This window comes from Fistularia commersonii, chromosome 16, assembly GCF_037954325.1.
Source record: "Fistularia commersonii isolate RoL2024-O1a breed Wild chromosome 16, RoL_Fcom_v1.0, whole genome shotgun sequence".
NCBI lineage: Eukaryota > Metazoa > Chordata > Actinopteri > Syngnathiformes > Fistulariidae > Fistularia > Fistularia commersonii.
Genome location: NC_141299.1, coordinates 16,478,165 through 16,501,357, shown reverse-complemented (window position 1 = coordinate 16,501,357; position 23,193 = coordinate 16,478,165). Strand labels below are relative to the sequence as shown.

The 23,193-nt window shown below is 42.3% G+C and overlaps 1 protein-coding gene across 2 annotated transcripts in view; it reads left to right on the top strand.

Annotated features, from left to right (window-relative positions):
* The first annotated feature begins 1,348 nt into the window (after positions 1–1,348).
* The window catches only part of kdm4b (lysine (K)-specific demethylase 4B), a 55,284-nt gene continuing 33,439 nt past the window's right edge, over positions 1,349–23,193 (top strand). For both annotated transcript variants that reach the window (XM_086162320.1, XM_086162319.1), the window contains exons 1-7: positions 1,349–1,481; positions 7,117–7,562; positions 8,411–8,586; positions 9,590–9,704; positions 11,940–12,133; positions 19,275–19,324; positions 22,492–22,595. In XM_086162320.1, coding sequence (XP_086018446.1) covers positions 7,146–7,562; positions 8,411–8,586; positions 9,590–9,704; positions 11,940–12,133; positions 19,275–19,324; positions 22,492–22,595 — 1,056 coding nt within the window. In that variant the 5' untranslated portion in view covers positions 1,349–1,481; positions 7,117–7,145. The remainder of the gene's footprint in view (positions 1,482–7,116; positions 7,563–8,410; positions 8,587–9,589; positions 9,705–11,939; positions 12,134–19,274; positions 19,325–22,491; positions 22,596–23,193) is intronic.

Sequence of the window (23,193 nt, the reverse complement as noted above, 5' to 3'; positions counted from 1 at the left end):
TGCTTGAAATTGCACCACTATGATAAGCAAATTCCCACTTGGAGGCAAAGGACCGAACGAAATAAGCACAAATATTAGCGTTTTTTTTTTCCTGCACAAGTGCAGTAAGGTGTCAAATCTGAAAATGGTGTACCACTTTTTTTTTTAAAATGTACAGTTTACACACACACACACACACTGAGTTTATATGTTTGTGTGAACATTCGCTAAGGTTGGTTTTAGTGTTCTGTGCTTGTATAGTGTTGAAAGACCCCCCCCCCCCCAAAAAATAGGGAATATATATATTTATTTCCTATCATTGAATCCTATTTTTTTTTTTAATGTTCCAAAGAAACTGTGCTTAACAAAGAGTAAAATGTTAAACTCCCAAGCTGTTTAGTTCTTTAGGAAATCTCCCTGACACAAAGCTATTGATTTTAGACACCTTAATTTTGTTTTCAAAAAATTGTACCTTTTCATCTTTTATAATCCATTATTACCCAGTTAATATTTTTTCTCATGCGGTCACTTGACCTCATTTTATAAATAGTTCATGCTTTTATTGATAAATGTTTGGAAAAAAAATTCAGCACCTTTTCTGATCGGACATTGATTCAACTAAAAATTCCTAAAGTAGATGATGTTTGCTAATCTTGCTGCCACTTTTGTCTTTTTAAAAATGATGCTTGAGTTTCAAGGGTGTTACACTGTCCTCCACATGGCAGCACTTGGGCTTGATCACCAAGCAAAGATTTGCAGAGACTGGGAAATGTATATTCTGAAATTGTATAATTTTTTCTAGTATATTTTAGTTTTGATATGTAGTGTTAGAATTGTTGCACGATTTGAGTGCAAATTTGTCAATACATTCTTTTCAGTGTTATTCAATAAAAGATTGGGAAAATAGTCTGCATTTTAACATTATTTCTTCCTGCTTGGGCTGTTTGGCCATCTCTGAAATGGGATTTTCTCCAACTGTTGCTTGAAAAACGTGGGCCGAAGTCAGTCATCAGCTCACTGTCAAGGGTGATTTATACCATTTTTTTTTTCATGAGGCGGACAACCACTTAGGGTTTGAATGCATGAGGACAACACAAAATAATTGTATGTGCATCAGTGTGTTTTGCTTGCACAGGATGTGTTTTCGATTGTGAGCAGTGTGTTTATCAACTGAGGAACCAGGCGGCTGAGCCTACGTGCCTTGCATGCACATAGATTTAACTACCTGCAAAGAAAACGAGTAGTAGTGATCAAGCATTTTGATTGGTTCAGCTTTCTGTCCATCACCCAATCTTCCAATGATTTGTTTGGGTTGTAGAGCAAAAAAAGCCTCTTTCATTACGTCACCCAGCCAATCGTAGGAGGAGGGTCGGAAGTGGGCGTGTCCCTGTGTAGCCTTAGCTGGCTAATGCTAGAGGAAAATCGATCCAGAGGATTTTTTTATGAAACAACGTTAAATTGATAGATCGGAACAAAGAGGGGGCAATCCATTACTGCAGGAGGTAATACCTCTCCAATCGGGGTGTCTTCATTCAGTCGTTTAGTCCGCGTTTTCGCTCAGTCGAAATGTGTGATGTCTGTCGTCGCGGTGTTTTGTTTTTTCTAAATGCAGATATGGAAGTAACGTTAGCTAGGAAGAAGCTAGCAAGTGTTAGCTAAGCAATGGTTAATCTCACGGCTTGGTGAAGTGCCATATCGTTTGTTTTTTAAAGGTTGCCGTTCAACATACGTCTGTTAGAGTTCCCGTCTGTGTATGAACAATACTTATGGGTTACAAAACGTCCGAACCGGGAAGCGCTTCGGCTAACCGTAAAGCTTTTTGTCCGCTGTCATCTTGGTTGAAATGCTAGCAGTCAGTTGTGCAGCGTTCCCGTTGGAGCTGCTTTCACCCAGCAGAGCAGCGACTTTTCACTCTCTTTCGGGTAGACATTTAAATTCGCTTTTCCGATATTCTCCAAGTGATTCACCGCCTCACCTTCAAAGCTTGTTGCTGAAGTGAAATCCTCTTCAGACTTAAGCATAGTTCTAAAGGGTTTGCTTAGGCCTCCATTTGTTGTGGTTGGACAGCAGGGGGTTCACGTACAGTTCCGTCTCCATATCAAAATACTCATTCAGTTACCGTAAGGAGTAATATGCACCTGTTTTAAAAAGGTTTAAAATAACCATGAAAGGCTATAAAGGCACTCCGAAGTCAGTGCATGACAGCGTGACGTAGTTTTGTGCAGACGAACCAAAACATCCAAAATATGAAGTGTGGATGGATCAATTCATACACAGATGTTAAAGTTTCATGGCATGCTAGCAGTATTACAGATTCAACTTCACCTCAGTCCTCTTTGATAGCTGGAATCCTTATCACATTGTTGTACCTTTACATTGTTTCAGATGCTTACTATTGTTGTGCAAAACTGATTACAGTGGATTACCATTTGTGTGCTTCCATTTGTGTGCGAATGGGTGAATACAATCTAGTGTAAAGCACTGTAAAACCATTCGGTGTTAAACCGCAATATAAGTTGAAACAGTTTACTGTATGCCAATATATTCGTGTGAAGTTGCACTTTGTGCATTATGGTGTTGTGTTTTTCGCCCAGTGTATGCATGACTCCTCTTGACACTGGGCATCTGGGGATTGAAGAACAGTGTGTACGCGCTCACTGAATTATTCGAAGTTTGCAACAGTAAAAAAAAATCCTTCTTCTATGCGCTTGAGATCGAAAAAAAACATTGTTTATTGGCTGACGTAATATTGATTTTTAGGAAACGTTTTACAAAACAATGAATGTAAAATATCTTGGGTTTTTGTCTGGTGCTAGTGGCATTTGGATGTTTTTAACAGCCAAGTTTACACTTGAGATTCGTTTAACTGTAGAAAAAATCAGATTGCGCTCCAATGGATTGATATCTGAGATTATATATATTTTAGGACATGTTAGAATTCCAGTATGGAACAATAAATTATACATTGTTTTTGGGTTTGTTAGAGAAGTGTAAAAGCGCACAAAAGGGACAGATTATATAGTACCAAAACAACGCTTTGTCCGATTCTAGTTTGTTTACATCGCAACTACGGTGCAGGGTACGACGTTACTGTTTTTACACATTTTGGTCCCTCCTTGCAGCAAAGTGCAGAAAGGCTGCGGCTGCCTGCCTCGACTAAAGTTGTGTTTTTTAGTGATTTGCTGAAAAATTTGTCAAATTCAAGGGTGACACCCCCCCCCCCCCATGGAGTTCTCTTTTAGCCTGAATCTGCTAGATAAGTTGGACAGTGACCTTGGCAGCGAACGCCAACACAACACCTTAGAGATTATTTCTGTAGCTCAGCAGGAGGGAACATTGATGTATTGAGTGTTTGTTGAGTGTTGATTTCACACCATGTTTCATGAGCTGCTGTCAGTAGACATGACACGGGTTGTGTTGAATATTATTGTCAAATATTTTTTTCATGCCTTTTTTTTTTTTTTTTTCAACAAATGCAACCCTCTGAGTACCTTTTTCACGATCATATCGATCAGAAATCTATGCTCTTTCACATTTGATCATTCCACCTCACCTGGTCATATGTTGTTGACCCATCTGGGCGACCCTTTACAAACTTATCATATATTTTACCCAATAGCTATTGATCTCGTCGTGTCATGAATATACCAGAGTGAAAAGTAAATACTACTTCATAAAGTGGATGTTTTGTGGACATTGAGGATGTGATCAAATCAACATTCTCCATATTACCATTAGCTGATTTAAATTTTCTTAGTTTAATTCTTGAGTACATTAGTTGTTGGTCTTCAAATTCAACTAAGTTACAGTCAGGGCAACCATTATAATAACTCAGATCCTGTATTTTGCTTGTGAAGTTATATTTGGAATATTTACTCACATTTCAAGAAACAAAGACTTATTTGTTTAAATTTGATTTAGAGCATGATGGCTTCTGGTATTGATTATTGTCTTAACTGGAAGAGATTTGTGAGTGTAATTTTCTTTATGAGTTTTTTTTTTTGACTGGTATACTCCGGTTTTTGGTCTTTGTAATTTTACAGCATTTGTACATTCGTATTCTTGCCTGCGAAACTTTTCAGATGGCCTCCAAGTGGGAACTGTGGCCAGATATTTTTAGGACTGCAAAGATAACAATATTCGATAATAAAGGGCTCAGTTAAAAAAAAAAAAACTTTTAACTGAGCTCTTTGTATTATTTGTATTTAAAATGTATCACTCTTATGTTAGTCTCTAGCATCAGTGTTTCTTTTACTTGCACCTGCAACAGGTAGCCCAGTTCTGTGAGTTCTTGACACTCCCACATCAACCAAACCATGTGGTTAAAGCTGAGCTTCTGCAAAAGACTATTTCCTTCAGTTATTATTGATTTTAAATATATAGTTTTCTTCAAACGCTTCTCATTGCACCGCTCTCCAAGAATGGAGTTTGAAACCCTTAACATTAGCCCTTTCACAGACTCATACCAACAGGATTTACTGGTTAAGAAAACAACTACAGAAGGCAAACAGGAATACCTGTCTGTCCGCCTCAAATTACATGCAGTGCGTGTCTTCATACACCTACATCACTGGTACGCTCCAGGAAGGGAAATTAGTACCAACAACTTGCCAAAATGTGGGTGAATTTGTGAAACGCTCCATAGATTAGCTAAACCTACAAAGCTTGGCTCACACTGTGCATGGGCTGCTCGTTCCAAGGATATTCAGTATTTTCACGAGCTCTGATATTGGAGGCATTAGTATTTTTTGCCACCCCGAGCAGCCAGGAGACGCTTCCCAGGGATTCAGTTGAATGTTGATGTCCCATTGTTACCGCGATCTGTCGACGACTTAAAAATAAAACGTTTCGTGTCAAGCCGATCGGATAATGGGATAATCGTATCGTGTCAGGGAATCAATGCGGCACAAACATGCTCCCCGTTTGTGATGCGTTTTCGGAAAAACGCGCATTAGTCCGCCGAAAAAACCCAGTCATGACACCTGGAATCTCTAATCTCTGCTCATATATTTGTTGGAGAAATGTGGTTTAGGAAAAGAAAAGACATTGGTAGTTGTTCTCTCCTGAAGCAGCAGCTCAATAAAAATTTACAGCGCAAAATTTGATGAATGAAAAAAAAAAAAATGAAACAATTGAATTGACTTAATTTTAGGACTTTTCATTGCTTTTCAATAGAAAATCCCAACACAAATGGATCGTATTTGGTGAGGTGTAAATGTGTGAGGGACGACCATTCAGCCTGACATTCTTGGAACCATTACCATTGAATGCAAATGAGCTATTTAATGATTTTTTTTTTTAAATTGCAAATGGCATAATTTTCATGTATAAACACTGAACACAAATCTAAAGTTTTTACCAAAATCGCTCTCTTTTATATTCGAAGACCACATAAAATGAGGAAAAAGTCCGTCTGGAAAGAAAGATTAGAGGAAGAAGTATGTCTAGGTTCATTTGAAACATTACATATTATTCACTATTAAATGCTCACTTTAAACTTCTAAATTCAGAACATGTGAACAGGAAAATAACACTAACATTGATATTATTCAGAAATACAAAACATGAGTCCTTGTATTACTTGTTATCAAAAAGGAGAAATGCTGTTTTTTTTATTATTGTTATTTAAATTTTAGACAGATCAAAAATATGAAATAGAAAAACCGTCTGCCGGACCGAATTCGATTTTATTACAGAGGCTGCGGGCCGGTGTTAGCTTGAACGCGGTCTGTGTTTGGCCCGCAAACCGTACTTTGGACCTGCTCTCGGGTTTTAATATTTGGAAGGTGAAGGCGTTTCAACAGACGTTTAATTCTTCTTACACACCTTGCTAAGTCTCCCTCCCTCCACGTCTCTGTTGATCCCGATCGCAAAGTTGTGGTAGACTTCAGTCGAGTAGTCCTTCTCGGACATTACCCTCCGCAAGATGTAAGATACTGAGTGATCACATCAGCCGCGGAATAATTGACAATTGACGGAACGGCGTACTTTGGAGTGTCACTCTGATGAACATTTTTTTTTGTTAAATCCGCCGACGTGTTCATTTTTCATTTTTTATGTGTCATTCGGGGACAAGAACAGGTTATTGTGGAATTATATGTGCAATGATCCTGAGTGAATTTTTCAGAAAGTCATGGTTTTTACCAAGATTTGGGCAAGTCAGGTCGACTCCGGTCACGCCGTGTGAAGGATCCTGCAACTCGATCCAGCTGCCTGCATATTGATTCGGCATATTTCCAGAACTCACCTTCTCCTGACTTTTACATTTTTAAATTTGCACAATATATTGCCCCTAAGAGATGATCCAGATAGCCTTGATGTAACATTCTTATCCACCCTGTAAGTTATTGCTTATTTTTCACACACTAGCAGATAAACCTCTGTAACCACAAGAGGAACCTCGTAAAGACACATCACGAAACACAAAATAATCCTTCAGAATCAAAATGTGTGATGACAGGCTCGGTAACCATCACTAAAAAAGAAGTAGTAACTCGAGAGCACGCCAGCTGAAAAACACAATAGGAAATATGTCTGTGGAGGTTCCCAATAATAATAATGCAATAGGATATATCACTTTTTATTTACATAATATCAGTGTTGAATGCAGAGAGATGAAATGAACACAAAACAGTGGGAGACGGACATTTCAGTAAATAACAATATTTCAAATCGCTGAGAACAAAACCAGAGGCCGTCATTTAATTGGGTAGATGCTTTGAATGGGACTCACTTAACCAAACACTTTAGAACCTTGTACCCTAATATAGGTAACATTTGATGAATTTTTCTTGGTAAAAATGTGAAAGATGACCCAAGTCTAAACTAAAATGCATCTTCATTTAGACCCATATGATTGTGCATTATTTTTGAAAACAATGTATATCTATCAATCATTTCCTCATTCAGCCAATCAAGTGATTAGCGCTACATTTTAAATGTATCATCTGTTTACACCTCATGTGTCCCAGTAATGTTGACCACCAACAAATAAAATGTTGAAAATGATCACGTGCCATTTTAATAGTAATCCTTGTACAGCACGGTGTCTTCATTATCTCAGCTTAAAAGTATATTCTTTTATTATCTGACCCACATGTATCATATCCTAACTGTAATGCCTGTTTTCCCATGCAGGTTTACCTGCAACCATCCAAGGCTCCTCAATGGCTACCAACTCACCTATGGACACGGTGCCTGCTCCTCATCCTGTCCCAGCCTCACATCTAGAACTCACCCCTCCCTCAAATCCCTCTTTAAGCCCAGACGTAGTCCGCAACGAGATTCCCACCCAGGAGCCAGCAATAGCCGAAGCAAATGCAAGCGACACACCAGTTACCTCAGAACACAGCGCTGCTCCAGATGTCTCCCGAGCTCCGCCGATGGAACCGGACTTAGCCCACGTCTCAGGTCCTGAGGAGCTTCCTCAGGCTTCCCAGCCACCACCGCTACCACCGGCCAGTGCAAAGAACCCGAGCTGCAAGATCATGACCTTCCGGCCCACCATGGAGGAGTTCAAAGACTTTGCCAAATACATCGTGTACATGGAGAGTCAAGGAGCTCATCGTGCTGGTTTGGCAAAAGTAAGGGCGGCACACACACACACACACACACTCTTATACAGTCATAAATGCATATGATTTCTTTCCTTTTTTGGAGCAAAAGCCAAATTTATAGTTGCGGTAATCAAAGCGTTTATTGTCGCATGTTCAGTGTAGAAACGTGTTTTCCCTGCACAGCGAAATTCCTACTTCGAAGTTTGCAACGCATTTGGATATGTGCTGATAGAAAGAGTGTAAGCATTATTATAAATATGATTATAGATATGAATATGAACAGCGGCAGTGCAGTAAGATGTTTGAGTGCACTAAGATTGGCATGCAGGTGCAGGGATGAGTGCAATGTAAGTGGCAGTAGATTTTACTGGTGCAAAATGTAAATGAATTCAAATGTAAATATTAAAATAAGCAAGAACCCTTGAAGACAACGCAGCCATTAGCTTGATGGGCAACATCTACAATAATGACCAAGGTAGCAACAGTTAGCTGAGAATAAATGAAATGAAGACATTGGGTGATCGTAAATTCTGAGGACCATAAAACATAATTATTTGAATTTTACAATCATGCAAAAAATGACATAACTCGGTAATGTTCAAGGGCTTCGATGGGAATCGGTGCCGATGCGTAGGAATCATCTGACCATTGAAATGATGTTCGGCCCTTTTTTAGGCCCTAAGTGTAAAAAAAAAAACAACGAAAACAGCTCTAATATTTTTGAAATACATCAGTCAGGCTCCCTTTGAAGGACTTGTGGCGTGCTGGTGTCACAGGAGATGCTGTGTTATGCCTCCTGTTGGGACATGAATCATTTCTTTATTAGATCTCCAGTGGCTTTTGGCTGTTGGTCACTATTTGTGTTCCCTGCATAGGTGATTCCCCCAGAGGGCTGGAAGCCCCGGAGGACCTACGACACCATAGAGGACATGGTGATTCCCGCTCCCATCATGCAGGTGGTGACCGGTCAGTCGGGTCTTTTCACTCAGTACAACATCCAGAAGAAATCCATGACTGTGAGCGAGTACCGCAAGTTGGCAAACAGCAAAAAGTAAGTCGCCGTCTTCTCCAGCGGGTGTCCATTTCGACACTTGATTACTAGTATGTGCATGTTTATATTGACAGCATGAGAGATGAAGCGGACAGGACGTGGTGTTTTAAGGACCCGCCGGCGTCAGTTCTTTTACGATTGGATGACGAGGCTTTGTTTGCTAATGATGTTTGTCGCCTCAGGGACGCAGTAGCTGGTTTTTATTTGCAAATTAATCAGAAGCGTGTTGAAATTGCTTGCTCACCATTTAACTGAATGTGACAATAAAGGTCTTTTCTTATTCTTAAAAATGTGCTGAACCCTCAATTGCGCCACTCGCAGGTTAATATGAACTGACTTTTCGTGAACTATTCCTTTTAAAGACTGCAGCTCGTGTCTAGAACGAGGCCACAAACAGCATCTAACCTTAGGGAGAGCTCAAGTGGAAAGGGTTCTGGGACACCGTGAGCCTTAAGCTGTTTTTTCTTCTAAAAAATTTACTACGTGATCACTGTGACTCAGCGTCTGAGCGAGACTTACTTCGCCAAGCAAAAAGAAGAAAGGGACCGAGGTGACGGAAAATAGTGAAAATCCTATTTTCACCCGCTCTGCCCCATTATGGCTGCTTCAAACAACTTCAGTGTTCTCGCTAAGTGAGTTGTTATGAACCATCTGAAACCCAGAGGTAGTCAATCAAAACAGCCGCAGGGAGGACGGAGGACCAAAGCAAGAACAAATGCTTTCTAATACCTTTTTTTTTTCCACTCTCTAAACCTTTTTATTGCTTCTCTATTCAAATCACCCATCGATTTCAGTATGGGCACATTATAATCCTGTTAAGCAGTTTTTAATCCTGCAATAACAAACCTTGTTGTTAAGCTACGCCAGAGACTACAATCTACATCCGATCGAAAACAGAAAGGTCTCTCAAGATTAAGTTGCTCGACGACAAGGCTTTGAATCCTTTTTTTTCCTGGTTTGCTCGAGGACGCATTCCCGACTCATTATTCCTCTGTGCTTCCAGGTACTGCACGCCCCGCCACAAAGACTTTGACGACCTCGAGAGGAAATACTGGAAAAACCTGACATTTGTGTCCCCTATTTACGGCGCAGACGTCAGTGGATCTATTTACGATGAGGTGAGCGCTGTGTTTGCAGCAGATCGCTTGAAGTTACCAAGTAGCTGTCGGTTTTCTAGATATTGATCTTAATTTAGCCCGAAAAAACATGACTAACAGAGGGGGCATTGTACAGAAGTCTTACCGATTTTCTAAAACATCTTGGACATCCGGGCGTTACGGTAACGTGCTGGATGGAACTGGGGCACTAAAACACACGTGTGAGGCTGTTAAATGGAACAATACTGCATATGTGGCTGTTTGTGGTTCAGTCGCTTTCGCGGATGTAGCTCCAATTTGGGAAGTTGGCGGTTTGATCCCCGATGGACTGGTTAGCACCTCGCTTGGAAGGTATCGCAGGATATACAGAAAGATTGACCTTCTTTTCCGCACTATAAGGCGCATTGGATTATAAGGCGCACCTTCAACGAATGGCCTGTTGTAAAACTGTTTTCAAATAAATTGCACACTGTATTATAAGGCGCATAGAATAGAAACTACTGTAGTGGCTGGGGTTGCGTTATGCATCCACTAGATGAAGCTGCGCTAAAAGGGATGTCAACAAAACAGTCAGATAAGTTAGTCAGTCAAACTTCATTAATAGAATACAAACCAACGTTCTGACAACTCAGTCCACCCCCAAGACAAGTTAGTAAGCTACCGTACATACCGGAAGCTCTTAGCGGTATTTGCGCCGCCTTCGTTGAAAGCAGTGTTTTTCCAACTCCATTTGTCACAGTTCAAAGCTTTTCATAAACCAAAAGCACCAAGAAGCCTCTAAATTCATTGATGTACATGTCGCTAGCTAGCGCTGTTGCTTTCATCGGAATAGTGACTGTAGAGACGCTTCTACTTGCCGCTCTCTGTTCGACAACCCACTGTTTTCGAGTTTGGCCATCTCGCTTTGTTTCCTCGGAAACTCTGTTTAGCCTTTTTTACTCGGCGCAGGTCATCTTGTCGCTTCCTCCACTTCCGTATTCTTGATTTGTTCATGTTAAATTCTCTCGCCGCTGCTCTATTCCTGTGTTCTACTGCCTGACCGATCGCTTTGAGTTGAACTCTGCGTCGTAAGCGTGTCTCTTGAAAGGTGCCCATTTTGGGGTCTTTCTACACACACAAGTGGTGTGAGACTGGAATTCCCCTTCACCGTTTTTACAGCTGCTATTTCGGCGACGCCCCCTGACCACAGTAGCCATAGTTAACCAATATTGATCCATATATAAGGCGCATTGGATTATAAGGCGCAGTGTCGGTTTTCGAGAAAATTAAAGGGCTTTTAGGTGCGCCTTAGTGTGGAAAATACGTTAAGTTACTTTCCTACCACTCTCAGTACCTACATTTGCTCAAGGCAGCGTGACTGAGGAAAGTCTTCGGCCTCATTTTTGTATCCTGTCACTCAGGATTCCTCTTAGGAAGCGAAAGTGAAACCTAATCTGCGGCCGGATAAAAGATCAGACAATGAAAAACAAAGATTTGAAATACATTTCTGTGTTTTTCAAGCCTCAGGTTTCCAAGTGATTAAAAACTAATTCTTCTTAAAAGGGATAGTTGTTCCCTTGTACTGCGGCTGAAATGAGAAGATTAACTAGATACAGTGCTTACTGCTTGTAATTTGCCAAAACTTTCCATCATTGAAAGGATTTATCAGCAAAATTTTGAAACAGATTAGTATTCAGATATTTAAAAATAAATTGCTGTGATTTGCAGAAAAGATTTTGAAGAGATTTAATCTATAATTGTTTATTCACAAAAGATTCAGTGGACCACTCCATACATTTTGTTGGGCTAGGGCGCCACCTGGTGGTGTTTGGTCCTTTCTCTGTGGAATTCAACATTTAAGTTTCAAAGCGTTTATTGTCAAATGTAAAGTGTCCAAAGATGTTTCCCTGAACAGTGAAATTCCTACTTCGCTGTCCTCAGTGCATTGGGATACGTCCTGGTAGAACGGCGTAAACATAATCCTAAATATGATTATATATATGAATGTGAACATTGCAATAGAACAGTGAGTAGAGTACGGTGCAATAATGCGTTAGTAGACTTTGCATGAAAAATTAGCATCCGCTGTTTTAAGTGTCTGATTTGCACGTTTGTGTATGGTTTTTTTTTTTTTCAGTCATCAAACATGCTTATTAGTAGTTTCTCTTGTCCGTTCCAAGACTAAGTTAGGAGCTTACAGAACCCTGTTGCACTGTATGGCTGAAATCCCATGACCCTTGACTTCATTCTGACCAAATGCACGGTATCTCTGTGAAGGATATTCGAGAGTGGAACATCGGCCATCTGAACACACTGCTGGACATGGTGGAGCAGGAGTGCGGGATCGTCATTGAAGGCGTCAACACGCCGTACCTGTACTTTGGTATGTGGAAGACCACGTTTGCCTGGCACACTGAGGACATGGACCTCTACAGCATCAACTACCTGCATTTTGGACAATCTAAATCATGGTCAGTGATGGTTTCGTTAATATTTGTTATTTGATTGGTTGGAAATCTTGTGCTACATGTTTAGTACACGGCTGTGGTACATGTTGTTGGAGCAGAAACCTTTTTCTTAGTTGATACTATTAAGGCTTCGGGTTTGTATTGTGGTTTCGTCCGTCTTGATTTCTCTTCACATAAACGTTGCGATTATTTATGATGATAGATTTGTATTAAATGGAAAGCTTGTCCTTTTTTTCGACAGCTCATTGTAAAAAGCTCACGTCCAAGCATAAATATGCTGTTTCAGAAATGATTATTTGTGTCAAAACTCTCAAATTTGGAGGGGTGATATGTTGCAAGTCATTTTCTTGCCAGATCAAAGTGGAGTATTGACAGCGATTTGGCAGAAGCGAACATTTTAACTTTGGACTTTCGAGGAATTCCAGCAGAAGTAGGAGGGGTGAAAGCTGGCAGTTGTTACATAGAGTCAGCCAAAGGATTCCTCCAGATGTTCTAAACAATGAAAGTTTAAAAAAAAAAAAAATCATTAAACCAATGATTTATGTCTTTCTTGCATGTTCAGTGTCTCTGTTAAACCATAAGACATATGTTTTGATACGTTATTTATAACATAATTGCAGAATCAGTATTGTTCGGGTCCAAAATTGTACATTTGCACCCCAGATTGTCAACAGCCACTGCAGCACAAGCTGGAGTCAACAACACCGCCATCTAGTGTTCATGTGGAAAAAGACAGGAAGTGCACTGGAGGAAAAGGCAGCCATTATGAGTAACACCACAGATAGTTTTGATTAGTTGCTTGTATCATGTTCTTTAAAAGTTCACCAAATTAAATCAATGCACTACACTTTTTTCCCCCTCCATCTGACGCGTAAAAACGACTGGAAAAGAGTCCTGTAGATACCGGAGTTCTACTAAGCTGTATTCAATTTTATTTTCACTTCTCCCGCCTTCGTGCTCACGCGTCTAGTAAATTCAGATGCTCTCATGATGACGGCCGTGCACATTCCCATCGCAGATAGTTTACACACTATTACGTTTATATCATCATTAGTAGCGGAACTGGTTGCATCACTGTTAGATTCTTGTCACCCCTTAAGGGGCCTTGTACCTCGAAAGCACTATTTTGATTCCACCCCCATTCTGACTCTCGCATGCGTCTGTCATTTGTCTATTTTTATATGAACGTCGTATTTTTTTACGCTCCTGTTTTCTGCACGTTGTTTTTCATCCGTGGCACAGCAGGTGGGGAGCAGCGATAACCCAGTCTCAGAACGTTCAGAAACCCTGTGTGTGTGCGCGTGTGTGTGTGTGTGTGTGTGTGTTATTGCTCCATTTCTCTGTTTGGTCTATCACCTATTTTCTGTTTGGACACAGCATGCCAACCACTTTACCTTTCCCCTTCAAATGGCGTCCCCCTTGAGTTGTGTGCGCTCGCATGTGTCCGGCGAGCGTCACCGCCGCCTGCTTCCACTCCGTGACGTGATTCCATTGAAATCTGTCTCCAGTTCTCACCTCTTACTGGGAGTGGGTATGTGTCTTAACACCTCATGGCCAGTGTGCGTGCATGTGAAAATGACATTCCTCACCTCGGCCCGGTGCGCGTCGCGTCACGCATGCCCAGGACACGCACTCTTTCTGCACTATTCTCCCACCAGAGTTAGGATCTGTTGCTAAACCCTGCAAATGTTCAATCGCTATGAATTGAATGCATTTTTTTTTTTTTTTTTTTTTTTTTTTTTTTTTTTTTTACACCAATGAATATAACTGTGGCATAAAAACACAATAATTAGTTTTATTTCTTGAAAAATATTTGTGAGTGATAGTGATTTTGTTTCACATTTCTGTAAACAACGGCCGGAGTGACCACGTTTTCTTCATTCTGGTACTGTGTTTTCCAAATTGTCCATATATACACTGCTCAAAAAAATAAAGGGAACACTTAAAAAACACATCCTAGATCTAAATGAATGAAATATTCTTATGAAATACTTTGCTCTTTACACAGTTGAATGTGGTGACAACAAAATCACACAAAAATGATCAATGGAAATCAATTGTATCAACCCATGGAGGTCTGGATTAGGAATCACACTCAAAATTAAAGTGTAAAAACAAACTCCAGGCTGATCCAACTTTGATGTCATGTCCTTAAAACAAGTCCAAATGAATCTGTGTTGCTTCCTGAGTGGACACTATGATTTCACACAAGTGTGATTGACTTGGAGTTACATTGTGTTGTTCAAGTGTTCCCTTTATTTTTTTGAGCAGTATATATATAAGTAACTATTTAAAGATGATATGGATTTGTCTAGTTTGCTTCCGCTTTACAGTCACCGCTATTATTATCCTGGAGGTTTAAAAAAAAGAAAAAAACTCAGGCAAAAAAAAAAAAAAAAATCCTTTGTTAAATGTGCCCTTTCTTTGTCGTTCCCTGTGTTCCCAAAATTTGTCTGGCGCTGTACGTTTTTCTTTCTCGGCGTCTTGCCGATCTTTTTCCCCTTCCTGAAACTCAACCCCCTCACTTTTTATCTCTCCACGTTTGCACTTATGTGCGTGGAGTTGTAATTGCGGGCTGCCACACATCCGGTCCCTGTTTATGAATTCAACTTCATTCTGATTCAAATGGACCTCCCATTAAACTCATACTGCCACATGGACACACACACACACACACACTGGCAGATGTGTAAATGATAGCAGCCTTAGCTGTTTGCCACTTTCTCCATTTCTTCATCACTCATCACCCCATTATAGCCATTTTCTTTATTTTCATTGCCGGAACATTGTCAATCACCTCCTAACTCAGCACAGGGACACACCAGTAGATCCTCCATCAGACTGAAAGATTAACTTTGCTACGTCCGCGGAAGGCAGGGGAAGACTGATGAAAGTGAAATGAACTGATATTTTTGAATTGCAGCCGGGCTGCAACTTGCAAGGGTGGCAGGAGTTTATTATGGATTCGATGGTCCTTTTTTTTTTTTTTTTTTTTTTTATGTCTAAAGATGAGAAATCTGGCCCACCGTGTTAATATTTTATCACTCGGGGGGTTTCATGACGGTTGTCCTGTGCTCCGGCTGGGCGCTCGCGGTAATCGAAATCATATGTCACGCAGTCCTCTTCATGATAACGTGAGAAAAGACCACCGTGGCGAAATGTGAAAGTTCCCTTTTGCGTCCCTTTTTTTGCCATTTTGCGACGAACCCGGAGCCTCATTTTTACTTACAACTAGTGGGCGTCTTACTTTCACGTTCAGCGTCAGGAACGCGATTTCTCATTTGCAATAGAAGGATGGAAAATTGCAAACTCTGCTTTTATTTGGGCTACGATTAGAAATAGATGCAGACGTTGATCCAGTCATGACACGTCAGGTTTGTCGAAAAAAGTTATGAGAAGTAGGTGTCTAATAAGTAGAACCGTCTTATTTTTAACCTGATTTCTCAATTTACAATAGGAATGTGTGGAAAATACAAACTCCGCTTTTATTGACATTGGGTTTAGAAATAGATACTGATGTGACACTCAGGGTTAGTTGAAAAAAATTACAAGAAATTGGTGTCTGATGTGGAGAAGTGTATATTTTTGGGTGATTTCAGGTGATTTCTCATTTACAACAGAAATATGTGGGCAATACGGCTTTTATTTAGGTTTCTAAATAGATATTCATGTTCATGTAGACATGAGGCTCCAGCTTCGCTGCAAATTAACTAAAAAGGGGTTATTTTTCGCTAAGGAAGCGTTCATATTTCGTCAGATGGTTGATGCATTGCGAGTGACGATGGGTTCACCAGGTAATCCATATATAATTTGTTTTTTCCCCCCCGCCTCATGCGCAGCCATGAATCGGGTGAATGAAAAAGGAGAATTCTTCTCCGGGCTTCTTCTCATACTGTCTTTATCTCATTTACAACAGAAATATGTTGAAAATTGAAACCGCTATTTAGGTTTGGTTTAGAAATAGATACAACTGTTGATGTAGAGCTGATCCTCCAGGCTTGTTGAAAAAAAACTCACTCGAATGGGGTGAACTGTATATTTTTGGTTTCTTATTTACAGCAAAAACTTGTGGAAAATACAAACTCAGCTTTTTCATATTCATGCATTTATTTATTTTAAAATCACTGGAGTACTTCTGTGGACTTCTCGTAGATGCCGTGTCTTCGCGTACTCGGTGTGAAAATCCGCAATTAATACATAATACGATCAAACGCGAACGCCACGCGCTTTCTTTGTTAGACATCGCCCAGGATTCGGCCCCTCTATTTCTAATATCGCATCGACCTTCCCGTCTTCCCCCACCCTGCCCCGCTCCCAAATAAGCGAAACTCCGAAAATGAATTTGTGAGGGATTTCGACATGCTACTGTTTCCGGTTTAATAGGGGGCGGCGGGTGGCCATTGAGTTGGCGGTCGCCTACTTTTGCAAGAGCTAAATAATCTTCACATCCTCTGCCGAGACGGGGAGAGAACTCTTAAACACCCACCTGTGCCTTTTGTTAGTGACTCAAAGGGTAATATTGCCGCAGTCCAAATGGGTTTATTCCACAACTTGTCAGATCTGTACCGCCGCACAAAATATCGCTCCCATTTCCCCCGCTAACACAGAGGTAAGATCTTTGGAGAGGGAGCCTCTTGTTTCCTCGCTGCACAGCGACACGCTGCATTTCGCCGAGGAGCAAACAAGCTCCCGATAGAGCTCGGGGGTCCAGCACAGCGGCCTCCGTGTCCACAGCTACGAGCTAGCCTGCCGCGGCTAAAAATACCCGCAGATATGATACCTTTTTAGGGTAGGGAACTCAAAGGAGATGAATAGATGTTGCATTTCTATACGGGTAGAAAAGTGCACGCCGTCGTTTGTCCCGTGCTGTCAGGACAGTTTAACATCGCTTGCCAGTCGGCACAGATAAATTAGAGTTTTCCTCAGAGAGGTTGCAAAAGTGCAACCCCTCATTTGCGGTGCTGTTTTATTTGTGTATTTTCTTCCGCTGCAGCGGGGAGGGGGACAGACGTTTTGTTGCCATGGCAACCATTGCGGTAGGGATAGATAACCGGGGGGGGGGGAGGGGGATGGGACGTTGATATTAGTTGATTTGTTTTAATTTGATGAAGGGCGTGGGAGATGATCCTCAGGTGCGTGCATCCCACGCGTATCCGCAAAGCAACAATTTCCAAAGACAAAAAAAAAAGAGAATTGAAAATAACGTTGAACGCTTTCCCGAAATGACCCCCCCCCCCCCCCCCCCCCCCCCCCGAAACGACCTCGGACCTTTTTGCCGTCCTCGGAACTGAACATTCCCGGTTCACTCGCCGGCTCCTCCCAGTGTGTGTCGAAGTGTTGTTCAGCAACACACCGAACCCCTAACTGCTCCCCCGGTGCTGCTAGACGGCAGCCAACCGCTCATGGTCATCCATGATGGGTTAAATGCAGAGAAGGAATTTCCCGCAAGGGATTAATAAAGTGTGAATTATTATAATCCCTCAGCATTTGCTGCGATGGTTAGCTTTCTTTGTAAATCCCTTAAGGCAGCACATGTAACTTTTAAACCTATCACAGCCATACACGACATTCATGCATTTTTTTTTTTTGTTTGTTTGTTTTAAGGTACAGATTTGCATTTGCTTGTAGGTTTCCGGGCCTCCATTTACAAACGGGGCACACATTCGAATCTTTTTTTTTCTTTTTTTTTTCTAATTTTTCAGTCGTTATTCGCCAAATTGGACAAATTTGCTCTACTGATCTACCTACAGCCGAGGCACGTCGGTAACTGTGTGCGGCTGCTAGTTGTCGACAGGTTGCTATGGTACAATTGATCCCCGGCGGAGTAGTTTTAAGGAAGGCATCAACACGCCACGTCTGCTGCTGTTCTTCCGTTCCCAGAAAGCGCGTCGTATGAAACGCCAAATGTTTTAAGGCGATTCGTCTCGTCGTTCTTTTATCATCGCAGTTCTCATCTGACAGTTTTTATGTGATCATTACTTTCAGAAAAACAGAAATTGGTCGAACATGCATATGGGATCGCAGAGCTAGAAATAGATTAGGTGGAACTATTAGTTCATCGGAATGCAAGTGCGGAGTTTTACTCGCTTGCACGCTCAAATGGCGGCGAGCACGCCGGTCTAGCGTCTGGTATGTTGGACGGCCGCGGAGATCCAGCATCGAGTGAAGACCTGAGTGCAGGGTGCAGCAGCGCCGAGACTTTGGCCTACAGGTGGCACTGTGGCTCCACCCCTCGCCTTCTCTGACTGGAGTCTTACCTTTTCTTCTTGCTTTTTTATTTTTTATTCACTCCCCCCCCCCCCCCCCTTTCCATGTTTCCTGCTCTTGCTCAATCTTTTTGCCGTCACTCCTCAGGTGTCTGTCACAACCTCCAATCTTTTGTTGTCGTCCCCCCTCCCCATCTCTGGTTTTCCTGTTTTATTTTTTTTTTTTGTTGACGTCCAAACATCTAAGTGGTAGTTTCAGGTTTGACAGAGGCAGGCTCTTCCCACCCAGGATGCCTCCTCTGAGCGGGCAAAGCAACCCAGAGGAAATCAGTTCTATAACAATTGCCTTTTTGTTGAAAGACGTGATACTATTATATGAATATGATAGTTCTGCGCCCTAATAGACCCTTAACGCTATTTATTCTTTAAACGAACAAATAAATGAACTACCTTGCACTAAATTTCTGCACTTTCAACTCATTCATATTCATAACACCCTTCATACCATCCGCATCATATATATAACGACGCCCTGTGTAAATAATCTGTCTAGCTATTTATTTTTAGTTTTATAAAAACCTGTACATTACACTGTGCTCGCACAATGATAATTAAAAATCTTGATTCTTCTTGATTATTTATTTTTTCCCAGCTGATGCTCTAAACACAGCATGACCTGCCTGTGCTCATATTCTTCCCGCTGCCTTCCTTTGTGTTTAAAAGTACAAATACCTGGACTTGAAACAATCTAAAGGTGTTGCCAAAAAAAAAAAAAAAAAAAAAGCTTTGTGATGATGGTGAACGGTGCAGATGTATGTCACAGATAATTTAATCCGCTTCCCAGGACTCGGTAATAACCCGTAGTTCCCAAAAGAGTCGTTTTTCTCTCGTTCCTCGCCCTTCACCAGTCGTTGACCAAGCTTTCCTGTCTGCTGCAGGTACTGCGTCCCGCCCGAACACGGCAAGAGGCTGGAGAGGCTAGCGCAAGGTGAGGCCACCGCGTTTTTGTTTTAAAACTTTATCGTTTTTGGGGGAAAATAAATGAACTATCCCCCTGCGCTGCTGGTCGCACACGAGGGCTTGTACGCTGAATTAAACCCCGACACACACTTGTTTGTTTTCCGCTGCATTGGGGAGAAAAGAAAGCGACTCTAAGCTACACCCTGCGTCATTTCTCTTAAGCACAGCACGCTCCACATTGTTAAGAACCCATTACCGCTCCCATTAAACAACCCTTTTCTGTAGATTCCTGCACTGCAAGTAAGGCGTCTTAAACAGTACTGTGCATGCTTTGGGGGGACGTCTCAGAAAAAGGGAACTGGAAAAAAAAAAATGAAAAACACCCTCCGGTATTTTGGCGGAGGGGACATTTTGAAATCCCCCCTCGCTCATTATGTACAGAGAAATTGCCTGTCAGCCGGCCGTGCTGAAAGATGGCTTCAGGGGAGGAGCGAAAAGGAAACATGCCGCGTTTTTCCCCGCGACCTTAACTAAGATCCACGTGGCCGGCCGATCGGAGCCAAAGTCTTTCAGCCGGCGCGCTGAAGAACGACACTCAGGAGCCGGACTTTTGGTTTTTAGCACTTTCCGCATCACGATCGAGTTTTACGGGCGGTCGACGAACATGAAAACCTATTTAAAAGCTTTGCCGATTAGCGCGTCCTCAAGGATCCTTTCTTTTAACAGTGATTGCGGTGATCAGAGTGTCTCGCGCCGGGCTTTGGGCCCCAAATCACACTTCTTGTTGGACGAAAAAAAAAACCCATCTTGTTTTCATCCAGTCTTTTATTTACTCACACACACACACACACACACACACACACCGCCGCCGCCTTTCCAGCACTGGTTTTATCCACCCCATATCCCTGTTTTGATCAATGAGGATTACGTACGGTATTGCATGCGCCCTCAGAGTCTCGCGCTTGGATTCGGGGATGACGACGACGGCGGCGTCCAATCCAAACTACATTAAAGAGACGGACCGTTTGTCCTTGTTGTCTTTCGCCGAAGAACGGAGAGCGGATCAATAATCGCCGACGCATAACAACCCCCCCCCCCCCTCCCGCTAACCGGCAGACATAAAGTGCGTCGTGAAACGCGACAGAGAAAGGAATCCCTACAAAGGGAAACGGTACACTTTCATGTCATTTTCATAGCGACGAGTATTAAATATTTAGCGTCTCTGGAATATTTCAGCAGCGCCAGGGAGTATAACGGACAGCCTAAATTTCTGTCCGTAATGCAATAACGGCCCACGTCGGGGGATCATAAATATTAAATTACTTCATTTGACAGTAATCAGATTTTCATTCCCGGTCCAGCATTGTTTGACAGGTGCACTTAAGCTTCCTCCATCCAGTTGCGTTGTTATTCAAGATTCCGCTCCAACCGGTTGCCTCGGGTCTACTTTTAAGCCGCCTCTCAAACTTTGTATTTAGCTCGCCGCTTTTTCATCCCGCCGGCCGAGACTCCAGAGATGTCCGACACACACTCTCCACAGCGTTTCCCGTCTTCTCGTCGAGCTAAACCCCATAAACCAACTCGCATCCGAGAGAAAAGTGACGCGCAGCCTCAATCGCCACCGACGGGAATCTAAAACATATACATGTATATTAGATTCCCGTTCCTTTTCGTGGTGGCGTGAAGTTATTTTTTGAAGTCTGGGGGCAGATCGTGGTCTTCCTCTCCTTTCTCGGCAGCTGGCAGTGGGAGGAAAGCGATGCCGGCGTTATTTAACAAGCACCCAACTGACCTATCAAAGCCTGTTTACGAGCTCCTAAAAAGACAGTTATAAGAGCGGTATGGATGCGTAATGGCGCCGGGACGTTACTTGCGACCACCTCTCCAAACATTTGGAATAATGGCTGCCGTCGCTCGGGCTCCCTCCCCTTCTCCTTCATCGTCACATTATTTCAGCCCTGGCTCTAGCGTTTTTTTTTTTCCCCCACCGTTTTGGATGGAGTGGGAGGAATCAGGGTTGGAAGTAGGAACTTAATTTCCAAACTCAAAGGGACAGAAGCCTTCAAGTTAATATTACCCCGCGGAGAACTCGGAGAGCCAGCTGTATTTTAATGGGGATTAATACCCAGACTCCGTCGGCGCATTATTCACCTTTATCAGCTCCAACAAGCAGTCGGGCGACGGGAGAATAGGGGCCCGCTCGCCGTCTCTTGCTTTGTAGGGTGGAACAGAAGCTGAAACAACGCGGTGAAAATGAAGGATGAAATGTGTGCTGATTATACTGTCAGTCATATTAATGTTTAAGTGGATGGAGGCTTGCATAGACCCCCCCCCCCCCACCGCCACGACCCCCCACCCCCCCCCTCGCCCACCACCCTCCCTTTGAGACAGTGGTGGGTTTAGACGCGAGCGGCTGATGGAAGAGAAACTCTTGCTTTTGATTATACAGAAGCTGTCTGAGGCTCCATCTCCAACTGCAGAAGTGAACTGTTTGTAGAGAAAAGAGTCGGTGCTTTGAAACCCCCCCCCCCCCCGAAAATGTCGGGTTGGGTCCATGGGGGGGGGTAGAGATATTTATTTATTTATTTTTTTGCTTGTTATTTTGTTTCTGTGGCCGTCGGACGTGACGGAGCAGAAGACACGAGTTCGGAATCTGTTTTCACGTAAAAAAAAAAAAAAAAACAAAAAGAAAATTTGAATTTGAACAATTCAAACCTGAAATGCCAATGCTCGGATTTTCGCGCTTCAAGCATACGTGCGTCCTTATTTTCAGCTGTTTTTTTTTTTTTCTTCTCCTTTATTTAACCAGGAAAGTCCCATTGAGATTAAAAACCTCTTTTTCAAGGGAGTCCTGGCCAAGTGGCAGTAAAAGAATACAATACAAAACAAGCTGTTGTTTTATCCATGAGCTATAATTTACAATTTTTTACAGAGGGCAACCAAAAATGGTGTTTCTTGGCATTTTCCAGGCCTCACGCTGAAAGAACGAGCCTATCGAATACATGCATCGTGTTTTTTCTTCTTGCACAGGGAAAAAAAAAAGGGAAAAAAGGCCTCATGCAGCAGAATACGCGATGTGACATTGAGTGTAGGAGGTTGATACGACTCCCAAAATAACTATTAGAATAAAATTTGTGAGCCTCTGTCAAGGCTGTCGCTGATTTAACTCCTAACGTTTGTTTTCGCCCCTTGCAGGATTCTTCCCGGGCAGCTCGCAAGGCTGCGACGCCTTCCTCCGCCACAAGATGACGCTCATATCCCCCTCCATCCTCAAGAAATACGGCATCCCCTTCGACAGGGTGAGTCGCGAGCGGTCGTTTCGTGGAGAACGCCGACGAGGGAGCGATCCCGGTTCGAAGGCGGGAGGGGCAAGTTATCGCTCTCGGGCGCTTCGTCGCCACCTTTGCCACCGTCACACACCTCCCATCTCTCAGTGGGTTTCAGACCCATCGCAAGCAATTCTCGATTTGGACGCGTTTTTAATGCGTTTTTTTCCCCCCCTAAATACCTGAATGACATTTTAATCCCCCTAAAACGAAGCCATACGTAACTCCGACGTTCAGATATTCACAATATTGTTGTGAAGACCTCCTGGCTGTAGTTGCAGTGCACTAAATAGTTGTATTTCCTGTGTGACGCAGCGAGTCAGTTAGATGTCGTTGACATGAGATGAGAAAAACTTTATTTATCCCGAAGGAAATTGTTGTGCCAGAGTTTCAAGCAAAAACATAACAATAATAGATAATAGTAGGAAGGAGGGAGAATAAGAAATACAATAAAATATAAATTGTCAAGGTTAAGGCTATCAAGTGTTTTAAGGTCTTAAGTACAAAGATTTGAAGATTCCCTTCGGCTGAGGGAAGAGGAATTAAAAAGTGTGATAGCCTCACGTAGGAA